The following is a 20019-nucleotide window of genomic DNA, read 5'->3' as shown; positions in this document are numbered from 1 at the left end:
CAAGCAATACACCCATTGAACGGGCTAGACGACATTTCCTACTCACTTAATTGAGATTGGATTGTAACCTATTACAGCCTGAACATCTAGTATCTAATTATATGATAAGTGTCCTGAAGGGCCTTTCCCTTTATGTTTATGGAATTCTTTAAACACAGAAGTTCTACTGCTGAGACAACACATGGTGCTCGATGATATCAAACTGATTACTGCATATTTAATATACGAACTTCTTAGTAATAATATTCGAGTTCATTTTTGTCCGGCTCAGTGTCTAAATGGTTAGCAATGTCTAAATGGTCAAGAGGGTTACGCGTTCGCTTCCTGGCCAGGTCGGAAATTTTAACTTTCATTAGTTAATTCATCAATCAATTTGATTTACGTCGCACCGACATAGATAGGTCTTACGACAACGATGGGATGGGAAAGAGCTAAGAGTGGGAAGGAAGCGGTCGTGGCCTTAATGAAGCTACAGCCCCAGCATTTAACTGGTGTGAAAATGGTAAACCACGGCAAACCATCTTCTGGATTGCCGTCAGTGCGGTTAGAACCCACTATCTCCCGCATACAAGCTCATTGCTACGCTATGCTAACCACACGACCAATTCACTCGTTGGGCGCTGGAGTTTATACTGTCTTCACCAATCGGAAGGCCTGAATCAGGCTTCTCCACCGGCCATACGAATCAGAAAGAATGTTTATTTTGATTTCCAATCGTAACTTTTGTTTGGGAAATATTCGGCTCTATGGCTGAAAGATTAGCTTGCTGGCCTTTAGACTAAGGGGATCCGAGTTCGATTCAACGCTGGGTCGGGATTTTAACCTTGATTGGTTAATTCCTCTGGCTCGTATGCTGGATGTTTGTGCAGTCTTCAACATTATAATTCATCTTAGGTATGGCCTCAACCTCACAGACCTGCAGGTCGCCTGTAGAACGTATATTCGAAAGGCCTGCAACAGGTCTAGCCGGAGGCAATACGCCATTATTACTATCCTGGAAATTTATCTAATTATATATCTTATTCACTCCTTATGAGAACTACTGAAGTAGGATAAAACTGGAGCTGCAGGCTATCTTGTGTCTTCAGGAGAGGAAAGATAAAACAAATCCCGACAAATATAATATTCAGCTACTTAGTAAAATTGAACCTCATAGAGTAACTATTTTATTAGTTGCTAATAAATTATTTGCCAATTGTCCTGCAGAAATAATTCACAATACTTTCAAGTTCAGTCATTTATACGCTTTGGTTATAAAACTTAAAAACTGTGTTCTATAACTGGCGGGTGATGAACGGCCGTATTTTACGGGACCGCCTGTAGTTGCTGGGGCAAAATTCGGCGTACTCCTCCCACGTGCATCCGTTGGAACTGTGGCAGCACTGCCTGGTGATGGAACCTCGTCGTGAACGTCGCTCTCTCAGGAAAACCTTAGCAGTCTCAAAGCTGAGGAAGGGGTAACCTGAAACATAGTGATTTGCAACAAACTAACTAGGATTGTAAATTTTTCAAGTTGAGTTATTAGAAATAGAATATTGAAGAATTGGATTTTGTACTCTGAATCACGTTGTATTGTTACATGGTCCTATTACCAAGAAACCTAGGTAATCAGTTGACCTCGGATTTTTAGGCGCTAAAATTTGTATTTTAGGCTCCTACAATAGGCTCTCAAATATGTAAAAATAGGTTATAAAATATGTTTTAGGCAGCTTAAATTCCGGGGAGTGGTAATTGGTTTACAGCTTCATGTTTTGTCTGAAAGGAATTGCTAGAAAATACTATTCAAGATACTGAAAACGAGTCGGCAAATATTTAAGTTTCTCCGACTAAATTAAAAGCGTTTTTAATCGATTTAGGGATAACACACAGCAATTATAGGAATATAGGCAAATAGGTTCTAATTCCATTTTAGGCATTTTAGACACCGTTTCTACCCCTATAAATACATGAAACATGTAAATACAACTTCATTTTAACTTATCTCTTAAGGAACAAAATGGGTTTTGCATAAAATCCGAGGTCTAGTAATCTGTAAGTACCGAGTGAGTTGGATATGCCCCTCGGTTCACGTAGCTGTGACCTTGCGTGCATATAACGGTGGGTACGAGTCATAATGTTGGCATCCCTGAAGATGCCTTCTTCTTGTTTCATATTTTCACACGACACAAATGCTACGCTGTACCTTAATTACTGCTTCCTTCCCAAGCTGAATCCTTTCCTATTCTTGAGTCACCGAAGTTTTCCATATGTTGGTGTGAAGTTAAACCAGTAGCAAAACTATTGAATAAAATAAAAATAACCAATGAGCCAAATACAAGCTAGCTTCAAATAATACGTTCACAAGAGCGCGAAGGGAGGAAATCTATTATGCAGGTAGATAAAAAGGTAAACAATACAGTAGTAGGGCACATTTCGAAATCTTCAAAACATTGTCGCTGTTTAAATTAGCATTATATTGAAAATATACTTTTAAAATCTAGAATTTTTAATAATATTTATTTATTTAATCTGATCCAGGGCACCCTAGTTTTTCCATAAGACACAGAATAATACTCAATAACAATATTGAGGGAAGATTTTTTTTTTTTGCTAGTTGCGTTACGTCGCACCGACACAGATAGGTCTTATGGCGACGATGGGACAGGGAAGGGCTAGGAGTGGGAAGGAAGCGGCCGTGGCCTTAATTAAGGTACAGCCCCAGCATTTGCCTGGTGTGAAAATGGGAAACCACGGAAAACCATTTTCAGGGCTGCCGACAGTGGGGTTCGAACCTACTATCTCCCGAATTCTGGATACTGGCCGCACTTAAGCGACTACAGCTATCGAGCTCGGTATGAGGGTAGATAAACATTAATGTTTTTATAAAATGATAGGTTACAATTAACCATATTAAATGACGTGAATTCCATATAAATGGTGTCGAAGTATCGAAACGGAGTATTTGATGAGTAAGACGACTATCTCATATTGTAGACTTCTCGCTAGTTTATATTTTTGTCGCCATGTGATGAAAGATTTTGGTATTGTTCCCCTCGCACCAAAGAAAAGTCCAGTCACAGTAATTTTTTTAAGGTTACACGACTCAAGAAAGAAAGGGATGGTTGGATTATAGATATCCTTTTTCTCATCGTCTACGTCAGTCGGCTGAGAGTCTGAAGATTCAAAGCGTACCGCAGGATCAATAATTTCTGCTTCGTTCCTCCGTCTATCAATCGCTATAATATCAATCCTGCGAATGCTGCCTCCATCGGCAATGCAGTGGACTTCTTCGTACACTTCTAGATTTTTGAGACGAAGAGCATTAGCAATCAGGTTTATGATGATGTTATGGCGTTTGATCCTAAGCAGTTCTCTTTGAGGGCAACTCCCCAGCACATGTGGTAAGGTTTCATACCCACTGCAGTGTCTGCAGCGGTCGGTGCTGGTAGAACGTCCCAGCAGAGTACGTACTGGTGCAACCATCGCGGTCATCTTCAACATCTTCCTCCATTCCGAACAAGTTAAACCATCCCTTCTGGTAACCAAGGAATTAGCAGCAGGAACTTGAGCAAATAACTCAGCACCTCTTCCTTTCTGCGGATATGAACACCAAGCTTCAAATTTGCGTGTTCTAAGTATATCGCGCAGTGGTCTAAGAGATTTCGTTGATGTCTTTTCACTGAGTTGAAGTTCAGATAGGCAGCGAGTTTTTATTGCTGTGAAATTTCGAAAAGCGTTTACGTGCGAATCATTCACAGCTTCTAGCTTAAGACTGATGTTCAGCTGTTGAAGGCACGCTTCTCAAGTAGCGCGCATTAATGCTAACCCTTTATATTTGTGGCTCGAATAGATCATACCTCGGCGTGTCACTCGGAAGTTGTAGAATTTCTTTAAGTGCGCTTCTGATAATGTTGTCGGCTTTTAACAGACTTGATTTGGGAATTTTCTCAACCGAAACAGTCTGGAAGGGGTATATCAGTGCAGGGCCACTAAACGGATTCATACAGTCAGTTTTCGATGCGGTTGGAATAAGTGAGTCCTGGTAATCTGATCTAAGTTAGCTTTCAATTTTTCAAGTACCTGATTTTCATTGAAGACTAAAGTCTGTCTGAAAGTTGCCCCTAAATATTTTATTTCTTCTCTGTCATTTATACTTGTAATGATTCCAGAGACCGTCACGATATCATCAGAATGAAGTTTACCATTTTTTATAATAATGGCATTTGATTTGTCCGCATTTATATGCAAATCTATTTCTTGAAGCAGATTTATGATAGAAGTGACTAGGATTGAAGCTGCTGTTTGATCTTCAGCTATGATCACCAGATCGTCGGCAAAACATAGGGATGTTAAAGGTACAGTGTTAGGACTTAATTGAAAACCATACATTTCTGACACTTTGATGTCTGTGAGTTCATCAAGGATGTGGTTTATACCCCAGTGAAATAAGAAAGGTGAAATGGGATCTCCTTGCATCACTCCACATTTGATGTTTTTCTTATCTGTATGACCGCGAGCAGTTTGAACTTGTGTTGTATTTTCTGTGAGAAGGTTGACTAGTAACTTCTTAATGGATCTAGGTAGTGTAGAGTTCTCTATTGTCGCCTTTAAGTGATTGTGTCCAATACTATCGAACGCTTTGCTGATGTCGAGGACTACTACGCAGCCCGAAATATTTTTCGTTACAGCTGTTCGTAAAATGCCATCAACAATATTTACGTCAATGAAAGAGCCGGGGGTCATGACAAAACCTCTTTGGAACTGGTTCAAAGGGATGTATTTCCTTACAATTTTATCAAGGATCTTACGTAATATGCGCCGAATAATGGTGCAAATACTAGTCGGTCTCCATTTGGACAGATCATTCTCTTCACCGCCTTTGTGTATAAGAACAGTTGTCGCTGTCTTGAGAACCTCAGGAATGAATTCACTTTCAAATATTCTTCTGATGATATGGGCTAAAATATTAGCAGCAAGTGGATTATAAACAGATTTCAATAAAACCTTATCCGGACCGGGGCTAGTGTCAATTGGTATGCTCTTGATAATGGAAAAAACTAATTCTTGATATATTCAAATTGTATCATCTAAGGTATCATTCGTATAATCAATATAGGAGTCTCTCATGCAGTCAATAGGGGTTTCAAATCTGTTCCTAAAATATCCTTCAACAACATCTTTCTCTAGTTTCAAATTATTAGTTCTTTTGTCACTTAGAATTTTTCTAATTGCCTTCCTCCTTTGGTAAAAATATTCATATTGAGTCAGTTAATACTCGAATTTAGCCTTCCGACGTTCATGATCATTCTTAGAGGATCTTTGTGGGTTACTGGAGGTTTTATATTGTCGGTTGTAATGTTTGTAAGTGCCATGTTTACGAGCTTCGATATATCTAGTAACTGAACTCTTTGGACCTGGCAGTAGGTCTGTAGCTGTGGCAAGGAAGTTTACAAAATTAGTGACTTGTTCATTGAATTCAGCATCATTCAATTCATACTGAAAAATACCTAGCCATTTACTCAGTTCGTGAGGGTAAGGTTTATTTTTTTGCTCTCTTTGATCAGAGGTTATTTCCACCTTCGTTGACTGACCATTTTTACTAGAAATAGGAATAGGATCTGAAAGTGGAATCTTAGACTGACTAGGTGTGGTCATAGATGGATTCAACAAGCAGACTCTGTATTGCTCTGGGTGTGATTTACTTATATGTATCCTAAGACCTTTATACATTTGCCCGCAAAATTGACATTCTGTTTTGTTATCAGTGGTACTCTTATTGGTGTCATTTGTAGCCATAGTACAGGCTGTATAACCTCGATAATATAGTTACAGATTATATTTGTCAATGGTGATCATTTATTAGGCCTATAGACACTATTACTATGAAGCTGTGGAATATATCAGAAAGTAGTGATGTGTAAAATACTTCGTCTTGTAAATGCCAACAATGAATTGAAGGTATCATAGTAGGATATTTAAAGAGAGTTAAAGTAATAATATTAATTGTATTCATATATTTTGAATTTATTTAATTACTCATTCCAGAGTAACTCTAGACTCTGCACAGAATGAAATGAATGTCATATTTTGATGAGTGATCAGAAAGAATTACAATAGCAAATTACATGTATTTTAAAGTGTTCAAATAGGATCGATCTCCTATTTTCACGCAACATTGTCTTGTAACGGTTGAAAGACCGCTCAACATCGCAGGATGTTATTGGGCGATATTTGAAATGCGTCAGATCATTAGAGTTCAATTGAGGCTCACTACTCTGTCGCTTTATACGCATCTGTTTCATTTCCGGCGCACCATCATGTGTTTCTCCAGAACTGGGAGTTCGTTTCTTAACTTCCGTACTTTCTGAAAGAGGTATCGGACCCACGTCCTTTGAGAATAATCGAGGACAGTTTTACTGTCTGTCCGGCGTGACTCCAGGAACCGGCAGGATAGTACTTGAAACTATACTCCCTGAATTCGTTAATATGTCGTTTCAGGCAGTGAATTAACATAGAAGTAGTTTCTTTGTTATAGTTGGGGACAAAACATGACGACCTCGCCTCACACCACTACCCACCAGCGGCAGCCCGGTGTCTAATAGGGGCTAATAGGATTTACTACGTCTGCCGTAGTCAGAGTTGCCAAATCGTCTACTCATTATCACCATACGCTTGTTGCTTGGTGTTTTAAGGGGCCTAACATCGAAGGTCATCGGCCCTATCACCAAACGAGCCAGAGCAGGAATAAAATATTTTTATGGAATTTATTTTCGATATAAAGTAAATTATTATTATTATTATTATTATTATTATTATTATTATTATTATTATTATTATTATTATTATTATTATTGTAGCTCAGGAATTTAGACATGAAAAAATAATATTAATATTGTATAATGGCGATATAAAGTAGGTTATGAGGTAACGAAGAGAGACCCCTGAATACTAAAACGCAAACTTAAAACGACCCATAAAACTGGACTATCTCAGTGATAGTGTGAAGGGCTAGTAACCCGAAGTCGGGAGGTACCATGGGTTCAAATCCCACCGGCTGTCCTTGAAATGATTTCTGTAGTTTTCCATTTCACGTAAATGCCGGAACATTATAAGGCTGAAATAGCCACATGAATAATAATAATAATAATAATAATAATAATAATAATAATAATAATAATAATAATAATAATAATAATAATAATAATAATAATAATAATAATATAATTTCCTGCTGCTGCTGTTGTTGTTGTTGCTATTATCATATAATTGTTAACAGAATAAATGTTCAAATTACCCAATTGTATCCCACCAATAGGCTGCACAGTTTGTAATGTAAACCATTTTGAAAAGTGAAAATAATAATGTAATCATACTATTTTTTCACCGTACTAACACAGGTTCCTGTCGCTTCCGATGCTAAATTATTAAATTTTTTACCAGTTTTAACACCGCCATTTCCTAAAACACCTCGTAAGAAATTTTTACTGTTCCTCACCAACATTACGATTTGTTTTCGTAATTTAACACCTCTGTCAATCACATTTTTGTCATTTTTAGTTGGAGTTCCTGGCGAAGGAGAAGAAGAAGGTCCAGGCGGCTGATTTAATTCCGCTTCGTTACACTGTGATTCCGGATTTACCCACGGCCGGAAGAATACCGACATATTACTGCTCTTGCGCTAAACTGATAAGTTATAGATATTACAAATATCAGTTATTTCCTATCTTACTATTAATAATGCTCACTATACTAGACTTAACTAAAGTTGGCGTCTGACAGATAAGGCTGGAGGGAGGAGCACTGCACGTGCCATTTCACGATGTTGCCACATTCCAGCATTCCTTTCTACATGCTCTTACCCCTCGCTTCCGGCTCACTTGTTCCCTCCTTCATTCTGACCGCTGTGATCTGTTGTAGACTACCTGGCCAGGCGGTGTCGTCCCATTTGCGATCACTCTTATACAAACAATCAGGTTCTTATCAGTGACAGTGAGAGGTTTGGCAACTCCCAGCAAGACGAGCTGCCCTGAAGTTTTATCTCCATAGCAACCGCAGTTGCCCCACCCTCGTTTCCATGGCAACCACACAGCCACTCCCTTTATCCCGCCTCGACAGGCAGTAAACGGACCTCCCTCTAAGAAATGTCACACACCAACTCTTATTATTAGCAGTATAGGTCACTGCACTGCACTCGGCATGAAGAAAGAGTCAAGACTGAAGAGAGTGGTTTATCAACCTCTCCATACCAAACAAGGATTACATGGAGCTCATTAACTGAGCTGGGTGCAGGGTGGGATTTACAGCTGGCTTCCAGATCGCTTCCAAGAACTGAGGTCGTCATTATTTGTCCCCAACTATATATTTTTAATTAACCCGTGACTCAAGGACCAAGATTAGGACGTTAGTGGTCGTGCGTTGAATGAAGTTAAGAACAGCTTGCTGTAGAAGTGGGAAACCGCGGAAAACCATCTTCAACTCTTTCGACAGTGATTTCCGAATCACCCTTTTCCGAATGTAATCTCACTCATCTCACAGCTACATGACTCGAACCGTGCAGCGAACTCACTTGGTTTAATATAAAGAATTATAATGTATAATTATTATGCTGTCCTTGTTTTGGTCTTAATCTCGCTTCTGATGATGCATTTAATATTTATAGGGCATATTTAATATACTTTTACCTTACCAAGGTACAAAACAATTGAAGTGGATTACCAGGATTTCCACTCCGTTTTAGTTTTCACTGCCAGGCCCTGTGGCCACCTTGTTAGCATGTTGACCTTTGGCTCAAGGGGTCCCGGGTTCGATTTCTGGTCGGGTTGGAGATTGTAACATTGTTTACTTCCACCGGCTCTCAGACGGGGTGTTTTCATCAAATTCAAAATTAGATATCCTCCTAGGCAGCGCCCCATTTTCACAGAAGCGCACACCACCCATATGTGTCAGCTCGAAGGATTTCACAAGATCTTTCCGGAGGCCATACGCCATTATTATTATTATTATTATTTCAATTCAATCTCTTATGGGCACATTGAATCAATCATTTCTCTGGGTGATGTTCTTTTATTATTGCCCAGTATTTCTTTATTCTTTCTAATCTTCATTTCCTCTTATATTCCGAGATAATAGGTTAGGCTTTTAAAGAAGATTTGTCTTGGAAGCTTATATTTTCGCTTTTAGTTATTACTTTAGCTGTTCTATCGAATAATGCATTCTCTATAATTTGTAATGTTACTAGGACTTTTTCAGTTTTCATAACCAGTTGGGTTTTGTTTTGCGGTTGTGGAAGAAGTCAAAGATTTGCCTCATTTCCGGCGCACCATTATGTGTTTCTCCAGAATTGGGAGTTCGTTTCTTAACTTCTGTACTTTCTGAAAGAGGTATCGGACCCACGTCCTTTGAAAATAATCGAGGACAATTTTACTGTCTGTCTGGCGTGACTCTCCAGGAACCGGCGGGATAGTACTTGAAACTATACTCCCTGAATTCGTTAATATGTCGTTTCAGGCAGTGAATTAACATGGAGGTAGTTTCTTTGTTATATTTTGAATTAACCTTTTGTATTATGGCTCTGTGTTAGTGACTAGGATAGTTACGTTATCTGCTGGAAAGTAAGGAAAGGTGGCACTGACTAGCGCATTTCTCCCTTCGAAGTCGGTACTGATTCGTCATTTCAAGTGAGACGTAGTCAGGGCTCTTGTATGGCATGTTTGTTTTATTTTGTGTAAGGTGTGATCAAAAAGTTTCCGTTTGAGGGTGTTGCTGAGAACATGACCGTAAAAATATATGCTTCTTTTTCGCATTGTATCTGAGCGTTTTCCAATTTTCTTGTGGAGTGTTTCATTCTTGATGTATATTATCTTACTATCGTGAAATTTTGGTCATATGATCTTTTTTAAAATTCTCCTTGCTTTTAGCTCGAGTTTCTCCATCCGGCCTTTGAAATTCATGTTTTGTGTGTCTGCTGCGTATAGCGCTTTTCGTTTAATCACTGTTTTATAATGTTTAACTTTGGACCCCCATGGAAGAGATTTCTTGTTGTATGCATCTTTTCTTAGTTGCAAGGCCAGTTCAAATTTATTTTTCCTGGATTCCATTGCTCTGCATTCCACAGCATTCCATCTAATCCATTCCGCGAGATACTTGAATTATTTTACTATTTCAATTGTTCTGAGGTAATTATTATTATTATTATTATTATTATTATTATTATTATTTCCTCCTTCTTCTTCTTCTTAATCTTCCTCTTAGTTCTAATTGTTCCACACTTGTATATTTGAATTGATGGAATTACCCCCACCCTCCCACACACATCGTCATTAAATTAAGACGCAGTTTCCTTAATTATATCCAGAAGTTTAAAGTTCGAATGTCCATCGTGCTTCCTATGATTTGGTCAAACGCGGAATCTGACCCGAAGTTTTAAATTAGGGACATTCGGTCTGAAGGCTGAGGGAGTCTCAGCACATCCCCCTCGACCGTATGGACATAAAGGTAATAATTTGTTTACACCGTTAAAAATATATGTAGTTAGGAAAAAACCCGGTAAACTATTTCAAAATATATTTTCCTCAATACACTCTTTAGCGATTGCTTTGACATGGCTCTATGTTAGTGAATAGGATAGTTACGTTATCTGCTGGAAAGTAAGGAAAGGTGGCACTGAGTAGCGCATTTCTCCCTTCGAAGTCGGTACTAATTCGTCATTTCAAGTGAGGCGTAGTCAGGGTTCTTGTATGGCATGTTTGTTTTATTTTGTACAAGGTGTGATCAAAAAGTTCCTGTTTGAGGGTGTTGCTGCAGCGGACATGCAACGTAGCGCGACTCCGACGCGGGTATATAAGCACGGACATGTAGACAAAGGGAGTAGTGTGGCAGTCGTATTGTGCCGACGTGCGTGCGGTAAATGTGGCCACGTGCAACATTATTACCAACTGCGTCCAAACAGGACCAACGTGTTGTTGTTCTGTTCTTGGCTGCCGAAGCACAAACGTCGGTGAACATCCATCGGAGAATGAAGACTGTGCATGGGGCAGCATGTCACACAAGACGTCGGTCGATCTGGGAGGACAGCCTCATCACGCTTTCGGTCCCCTCAAAAAGGCCTTGAAGGGTCGACGCTTGCTGCCGGACGAGGGTGTGCAGCAGGCGGTTACGGACTTCTTCACGCAGCAGGACACGGTGTTTTATCACATGGGGATCCTCAACCTGGTGCGTCAGTGGGATGAGTGCCTAAATTGCGTGTTTCTGTGTTGGTTGATAGTGTGAGGAGTTGTGTGTAGCTGAAGATGAGACGACCAGACCAGACGAGCAGAAGAATTAAATATAAGTTACGAAGTTACAATTCTTGGCCCGACGGAATTCTGAAACGGAGCGCTCCGAACCTAAGATCCGTACGCTGATAATTCAACCGCAGAGCTGGTCCGGTTGTTTAATCGTGTAATTTTGCATATTGAAAAGTATCGAACTGAGACACATCATTTCACATCTTACCGGGCTGAATGACTCAGACCGTTGAGGCGATGGCTTTCTGAACCCAACTTGCCACTTTCGATCCTGGCTCAGTCCAGTGATATTCAAAGGTGCTCCAATAAGTCAGCCTCTTGTCTGTAGATTTACTGACACGTAAAAGAACTCCTGCGGGACAAAATTCCGGCACCTCGGCGTCTCCGAAAACCGTAAAAGTAGTTAGTGAGACGTAAAGAAAACATGATTATTATTATTATTATTATTATTATTATTATTATTATTATTATTATTATTATTATTATTATTATTATTATTATTATTATTATTATTATTATTATTATTATTATTATTATTATTATTGGGATGGGGTATATCTGGAATTAGCATCATTAAGTTCCCTGCATCATTGTAAACAAGGCAACTGGTCTTCATCTATGTACAGTACGCTGGACGTTTGTTCAAAACAAGCAAGCTTATTACCCGGAAAAGAAAATACTGTAGGGGAAAGACACCCCTAACATCCTAGCGGAGAGGGTGAAATATAAAAATAATAGAAAATGACCAATATAAGCGTCGAATCTACAGTTTTCTGGATCGCTAAGTTGAAGTGTGAGACACTCTGGATGCCGTGCAAATCGAATTTCAGTACCAAATGGAATGGGGGTTATAAGGGGGTGAGGAGAGAAAATGTCCAGAATGACCGAGATTATGAATGCATGCGTGTATGTTCCAGCATAGCTCTCAATCAAGCTTTGTATACAAATGACTTACTACCTGGGTGTCCGACTCGTTGGCTGAATGGTCTGCGTACTGGCCTTCGGTTCATAGGGTCCCGGGTTCGATTCCCGGCTGGACCGAGGATTTTAACCTTCATTGGTTAATTCAAATGGCCCGGGTACTGTCCCCAACATCCCTGGAACTCACACACCACACCTAACACTATCCTCCACCAAAATAACACGCAGTTACCTACACATGGCAGATGCCGCCCACCCTCATCGGAGGGTCTGCCTTGCAAGGGCTGTACTCGGCTAGAAATAGACATACGAAATTATTTATTATACTACCTGGGTAAGATGCTGTGGGGTTTGGACACCACTAGCACACCCAGTTTTGTAAAAATAAGCAAAAACGGCCGACGTTAGTGTCGAATCATAGCTTTTGGGGTCACTGAGATGAATTGTGACACACTGGATGCCGTTTAAGTCCAAGCTCAGCCTCCGTTGGCATGGGCGTTGAGAAGGGATGATAAAAAATTATGTCCAAAATGACATATATGTGTGTTGAGACGACATTTTTCGGACTCCTAGCCTAATTGGTGTCAGTTCCAGTGACAGTTGGAATTGTGTACATCATATCTATTGCGCGAGTCGTGCTGAGTGGCTCAGACGGTTGAGGCGCTGGCTTTCTGGCTCCAACTTGGCAGGTTTGGTCCTTGCTCCGGTGGTACTTGAAGGTCCTCAAATTCGTCAGCCTCGTGTCGGTATATTTACTGGCACGTAAAAGAACTTCTGTGGGGCTAAGTTCGGGCACATCGGCGTCTCCGAAAACCGTAAAAAGGTAGCTAGTGGGACGTAAAGCTAATATTACTATCATTCTATTGCGCGAGGCTTAAATTCATACAGTTATGACTTACTTTTATTATTTGTTTGAAGGAATCAGCTACTTCCCTGATAATCTGGGCTGCTACAAGGAAATAGTTTAAAGCGAAATTATAATCTCAAGCTACAACTTAAAATAAATACATGTGGTATGTGGCCCGATAGAAGAGGTGGAATGGGGTAAGTAGGTAAGCACGTAAAACGCATGTGCAGTCAGACGTCTTCCTGGTCAGCTGTACTTCGGCTTCTTCAGCTCCAGCCTGTGTTGTAGTGAGTCGCTTGGCCGAGAAGTATTCAACGCAATTTTACTGTCCCTTCTGTAATTCTCCCTATATTTGTTAGCATTAGTGATTTCGGAGAAATTTAAAGGTTTTTTCATGTTGTAATTAACACTGAGGCTGTAGACTTCTTCTTTTCCGGTAGTTTGCGAAGTGAGTCGATCCTCCGTGTCATGCTAATGTGACAATTTTCAATTTTGATTCGGCCGACATGGTACTCATAACAAACCAGGAACAACTTTTAATTATTAATGAAATCATTGACGTGCTCTAACTAAAAAACACAAATGTCAGGAATGCATTTATCACAGATGGTCCCGTCGGCACTAAAAACGTTTAGAATATACTGTATAATACAAAATGCTACAGTATAGGGCTTCATGTTATATTAGTAACATGGACAGGAATAGCCCCTGCTTTGCTACCCAGCGGTGTAACAGTGCATGTTACATTAATAATTATTGTATATTTAAATTAGAGTTTGGTGTCTGGATTAAAATTAAATTCCAGAAGCAGCTGACGACATTCCATTAGCACGGTGCAATATGGGACTAAACCCCAATGGCAAACAGTCACTAATTAATGTGTGTGATTCTTCTTCTAAAATATACCATAGGTATCGATATTCCATTCCTTCTTGTGCGACAATTATCGTTCTTGGGGGAGATTTATAAAGGTTTTGCCCGTTTTGCCACTTGCTTATCGCAAAACAATTATTTATTTATGACTGTATTAAATAATCTCCTCCTTGTCCCTTCTTTAAAATCCCTCTGTAGATGGTGACGGATCAAATGTTATTGAGCTACCTGCAAGAATATATGGCAAAACGTTCACTACTGCGGAAGATGTCATCATTTTGTCGAACGTTACCATTCTTAACTAATCTGAAAGTCACTGGGTAGTTCAGAACCATACACTAGCGTCAATAGAAATACTGAATATGAAAGATAGCTACTTCAATTTCCTTGCCTCCACATATTCTTATTCTAAAAATTGGAGAGCAATAGTTATGCTCGTTAGAAATCGGAACATTTCCCAGCAGCTCCTAAACGGAACCAGATTAGGGCCTAATTCTAAGAAGTATGTACAAAAACTGTTTAGATTTGGAAATAATAAGTGGAGGTAAAGCTGGAAATGGATCTCAAATTCCTCGAATTGATTTAACATCCGATAAAACTCTTCTATTTTCTTTCAAGAGGCACCAATTTCCAATTCGCTTGGCATTTTGTATCAAGATCAATAAACCTCAAGGGACGTGTAGGTCTCTATTTAACTCAGCCAGTTTTTAGCCATGTCAATTAAAAGTTGTAATGTCAAGGGAGCGATATTTCAAATCCGCAATAGTGCCAAAAGGTAATTGTGCAAGGAATGCACCGAGTAAATGGCCGTGCGATTTGGGTCACGTAGTTATCAGCTTGCATTCGGGAGATAGTGGGTCGAACCCCGCTGTCGGCAGTCCTGAAGATGGTTTTCTTCAGTTTCCCATTTTCACACCAGGCAAATGCTAGTGCTGTACCGTAATTAAGGCCACGTTCGCTTCTTTCGCACTTCTAGCCATTTCCTATCCCATCGTCGCCGTAAGCTGCCACACCCGGAGGCCCGGGTTCGACTCTCGGTTCTGCTACGAAATTTGAAAAGTGGTACGAGGGCTGGACCGGGGTCCACTCAGCCTCTGAAGGTCAACTGAGTAGAGGTGGGTTCGATTCCTACCTCAGCCATCCTCGAAGTGGTCTTCCGTGGTTTCCCACTTCTACTCCAGGCAAATGCCGGGATGGTACCTAACTTAAGACCACGGCCGCTTCCTTCACTATTCCTTGTCTATCCCTTCCAATCTTCCCATCCCCCCACAAGGCCCCTGTTCAGTATAGCAGGTGAGGCCGCCTAGGCGAGCTACTAGACCTCCTTCCCAGTTTCATCTCCCGACCCGATGTCTGACGCTCCAGGACACTGCCCTTGAGGCAGTATAGGTGGGATCCATCACTGAGCCCGAGGGAAACACCAGACCAGGAGGGTAAACAGATTATGAAGAAGAAGAAGAAGAAGAAGAATAAGAAGAAAAATACAAGGAATGTCGCATACAAGGTAATACTTCCATGTATATTTACCCCATTCTTCTTCTTATTATTATTAATGTTATACCGAGCGGGTGGCTGCATGGTGTGCTTCACTTACCTGTCAGCTTGTATTCTGGAGATACTGGGTTCCAACTCCACGGTCGGCAGCCCTGAAAATGTTCTTCCGTGATTTCCCATTTTCACACCATGTAAAGAAAGCAGAACTAAAGCCAAAACAGGAACAATGAAATGGATTGTTGAAATCAAAACATATTTTAAACAGGCAGGAATTACACCACTAGATGTCTAAAAGAGGGTAATTTTCAGAGCCAAAATTCAGAAACGGCAGGTTGACCAAAAGGTTAAACCAAAGGAAAATACTGTTACAGCCTGGTCTGAAGATAGGAAGGAAGCTCACAGTAAAAGAATGGAAGAAATATGGGAACAGTGGAAGGTAAATTCACGCCTCTAAGTACTTCGCGATGTCCTAATGAACTTATTCGTATATACGGTATATGGAAATCCACAGCCTGTTTCTAGTTATTCGACCGGGTCAGGACTGGAATGAATGAAGACCTCATGTAGTGGCGGAGAGGATAGGAGCTGTGCCGGCTGTCGAAGCCTGACACGCTCCTTTGAGGTAATGATTAACGTCCGACAGATGAAATTACATTGAAGAGTGTTTCTGGAATGAACGAAGACATGGAAAACTGCAACACACGGAGGAAATCCTGTCCCGCCTCCGCTTTGTCCAGCACGAATCGCACATGGAGGGATCGCGATTTGAACCACGGAACCCAGTGGTGAGAGACCGAAGTGCTTCCACCTGACTCACGGAGGCTCTTAGCATATATATATAAAGTGTTGAAAATATGTAACTGCTGCTCCTTGGCAGAATGATCAGTGAACTGGCCTTTTGTTCAGAGGGTTCTTTCCCCGGCCAGATCAAGGATTGTAACTTCACGGGGACTGGTTGTGTTTGTGTTTGTGTTAATATCTTACACACATAGGGTTGGTGGCGGAAAGGACAATTAACAGTAAGAATGGGCCAAATTTTCATGAAGCTCCTACAACAGGAAACAGGGGCAAGGTCACAAAGAAGTAGAAGAAGAATAATGTTGAAAATCATATGATGTCACTCTCCCACGTTTTAGACTTACGATATGCAACAGCCTGAAAAAGATAACCAACTCACTTGGTTGCAATGAACGTTTCTCCCGCCTCGGCAATCGGTAGATATCCTTCTCACAGGCCCAGTACATGTGGCGGACTAGACGATCTCGGCAGCGACTGTAGGCTTCACTGTGCCACACCTGCGCCCAGTCCGCCTCCGACCTTAAAAACGAAGAAAAACAGGAGGAACAGATAACAATAAAGTGATACACCATTTTATAAATTTCCACATATCAGTGTAATGCACTGACATGCCAAAAGCCATAGTCGACTGTCTTGTTATATTTCTTATAATAATGATATTTTGTTCGTATCGTTCACCTCTACAGCTCTTTTGCCGCAACTTTTACCATTTTAGAGGAACCTGCGTGTAAATGTAATTGCGAAAGTGTAGAGTGTTGAATGTGAGGAAAGGAACAACACAAACACCCAGTCCCCAGGCTAGGGATATTAATCATTTACAATTAAAAGCCCCTGACCCGGCCGGGAATCGAACCCGGGGCCGCCGGGTGACAGGTGGACGCGTTGCCCCTACAACGCTGGACCGGACTTCCCCGGGCCGGACTTAGTATGAGTGCTTGTTGTAACATAGAGACGTGATTTCCATCAGAGGAAGTGTGTGATATTAATACATTGATATTTTCATAATTGGGAGAACGGAGTCAACACACCAACGAACGTTCTTCCTCTTTAGTAATGGCTACCCTATTTTCCTATCCAACACAACCTCGGAACGGTCATTTGTCAGTGTGGGCGTCAACACCGATCCAACCTGATCTATACAAGCACAGGGTTGGAGGAAGGAGGAAATCCTGGCTGTGCTTGTATTCTCCATGAATAAATTTTTACGAATTTTAAAACTTCACTCCGTTTCCAGAACCATGAAAAATAGAACAACATTTGACAGTCTTTACAATTTTAAAGTATTCCTCCAGCCAACCAATAGTTGTGATAAATACGGTTCGACCCACACCTGTTACAACTAGACTCGTGCAAGACTGAAGCTATGGAATTTTAAACATAGATCTTCATTGTATTATTTGATTGTACTTTATCTCAAGTTTTTCGTGTGTCTCTGTTTTTGTATCGGATGATTACCTCTAGGCTAGGTCGAAAAATGTCTTATGTTGCATTTTAAATACATAAAAACGTGCAAAATAGACTTAAAAATGTGATCCAAACACATTCATAATTTTAGTTTTAATTACGTATGTAATGAACATAATGCTTAAAACGCAAAATTCTGGTGGTATGCAACATACAGTACGAACATATACAGTATGAGTGAAAAACTTTTTCATTCAGTAATTATATATTTTTAGAACACATTGCGCACGGGAGAGTAGTTGTCTTCACGAGACTCGTACGTTCGATGACATCTGTCGAAACTTCTCAACTTCTCTGTGTTGAAGCTTTTATTTATTCTATGCTATCTTTGCTTAACGTTCTTCTTCTGTTTTATGATTCATTTGCTAACTTTTCCGACCTCATGTTTACATCGTTCAAGGAACAATGTGGTGGATAAGGTGGCGCTTCCTAGCATCGACACGAGCTTAGACAGACAAGATTTTTAAATGAATTGTTTGCGGATGAGTATTCGGATTGCCCCATTTATATTGACGATCGCGAGTTTGATGTTGAAAGCTATTCTGACGAAGGTGTCTCGGATGATAATAAAGACGTACGTCATCCAAAACAACGGGAAGTTGTGGTGGTCGATAACGAAGCTGAAAATGATGTTATGAGTGTAAATGGATGTGATATGTCTATTTCTTCTGATGAGTGAGTAGAAAATAATAGTTCACCGACTTTAGAGGATTTCCCAAGAGTTCCTGACATAACGGTAAAGACTTGATGACCTGAAAACATTGACGAGGTAGTAGGGCTGATTTCTTCTGATTATTTCTTCGAACTTGTCACCGAGCAGACGAACATGTTTCACAAGCAAACTACTTCATCACCCAAAATACCCCTAAGAGCGTGAATTGGACTGATGTAACTAGTAGTGAGATGCAAACATTTTTTGCTTTGTATATATTGATGGGACAGGTTGGAAATACTATTGTTGGAAAGACTATTGGTCAACTGATCCCATCAAAAGTTGCTGTTTGCCCCTTCACAGAATTCATTGCTACTCAGCCTACCATACCAGGAAACATTATTAGAACTTTTACCAAAGGTCTCTAATAAATTTCACCATAATCAGTACAAGGTTAGTGAAGCTAAGCACATATGTTTATGTGCTGCAGCCATAAGTTACACAGTAAATGGCCGGGCACAGGTGTTGAGCCGTGTCAAGACCACCCGGTCCGCAATGTGTTAACATAATTAAAAAAACGAAATTACGTGCTTGTTAAAAAAGTACTTGCAGAATTGAGAATGAAATGTTTTTTCTACCTAGAAAGAATTCAGCGAACCGACAGTGGATATCCTGGAGAAATATATTGAAATTAGTATAAGTGGTATCATATTTGGTGTAACCACACTACGGTTACAGAAATTGGAATTTGGAAATCTTACCTCAGTTTGTTTTTCAGTATATCACAATAGTCATCTCCAGGTTCTTAGGAGTAAAGGACCGTCGGTATTCAGACAGCACGTTGCAAAACATCGAGAAACTTCTCTCCACATCAACGAATGTTAAATACTAAACATCTTAGTGTGAGTGCTTATTTTATTATTCTGGTGGTATGCAATATACAGTATGATTGAAAAACATCTTCATTCAGTTGCTATATATTTTTAGATTAACGTGATTTAAAAAAATAATTTCGTGTTTGTTAAAAAATGTTGAATGAAATAATGAAATAAAGAATTCAGCAAACTAGCAATGGACATCCTTGAGAAAGAAATTCAAATTAGTATAAATGGAATCATATTTGGCCTAAGCTCACTAGGTTTACAAGAAGTGAGATCTTTCTCTTCAAAAACACTCACATCATAATACTCTCCTTTCAATATTTCACTTTTCTTGTATATAATTTGATACCCCTGATTTTTTAAGCATTATGTTCATTTTTCATTTCACTTCAATTTCATTTATTTTTTTGTTGATGTTTAAGAGGTGATGGTTAAACTAATGATGACTCGAATTGAGAATGGGCAGTACAAATATAGTATAGAGAAGGTGAAGCTGCAAAAAGAAAAAGAAAGTGCCTTTAAGACCTAAAAGGCTAAAGATGGCATCTCTAAATATTAAATTTCACTTTTCGGACCTCCTTCAATGTAAAACTCTTCAGGGAATACCATAATAGTAATATACTAAATTAATTTGGTGGGAATGCGAAGGCCAATCTATTAGCGAGCACAGAGATAGATACTTCACTTGAAATTTCGACTATCACTAGAAACTTACCGTAGTTTGAAGGTGTTCTCAAGCTCCAGTTCACGCTCAGATAACGACGCAGACTCCGACACGTCCAAGAGGAGGCACAGTGCAGTCACCGTTGATACTGGGAGCAGCAT

The 20019-nt window shown here is 40.0% G+C and overlaps 1 protein-coding gene across 1 annotated transcript; it reads right to left on the bottom strand.

Moving 5' to 3' along the window:
• Positions 1-1274: 1274 nt before the first annotated feature.
• On the bottom strand, positions 1275-20019 carry Ilp7 (Insulin-like peptide 7). The gene is made up of 3 exons (XM_068226871.1): positions 19910-20019; positions 16577-16716; positions 1275-1462 (listed from the first exon to the last, which is right to left on the bottom strand). Exons 1-3 carry the CDS (start codon positions 20017-20019, stop codon positions 1275-1277), a joined length of 438 nt encoding a protein of 145 aa, XP_068082972.1.

Source organism: Anabrus simplex, chromosome 3 (genome assembly GCF_040414725.1).
Source record: "Anabrus simplex isolate iqAnaSimp1 chromosome 3, ASM4041472v1, whole genome shotgun sequence".
NCBI classification, from domain to species: Eukaryota; Metazoa; Arthropoda; class Insecta; order Orthoptera; family Tettigoniidae; genus Anabrus; species Anabrus simplex.
This window is presented reverse-complemented; position numbering and strand designations above follow the sequence as displayed.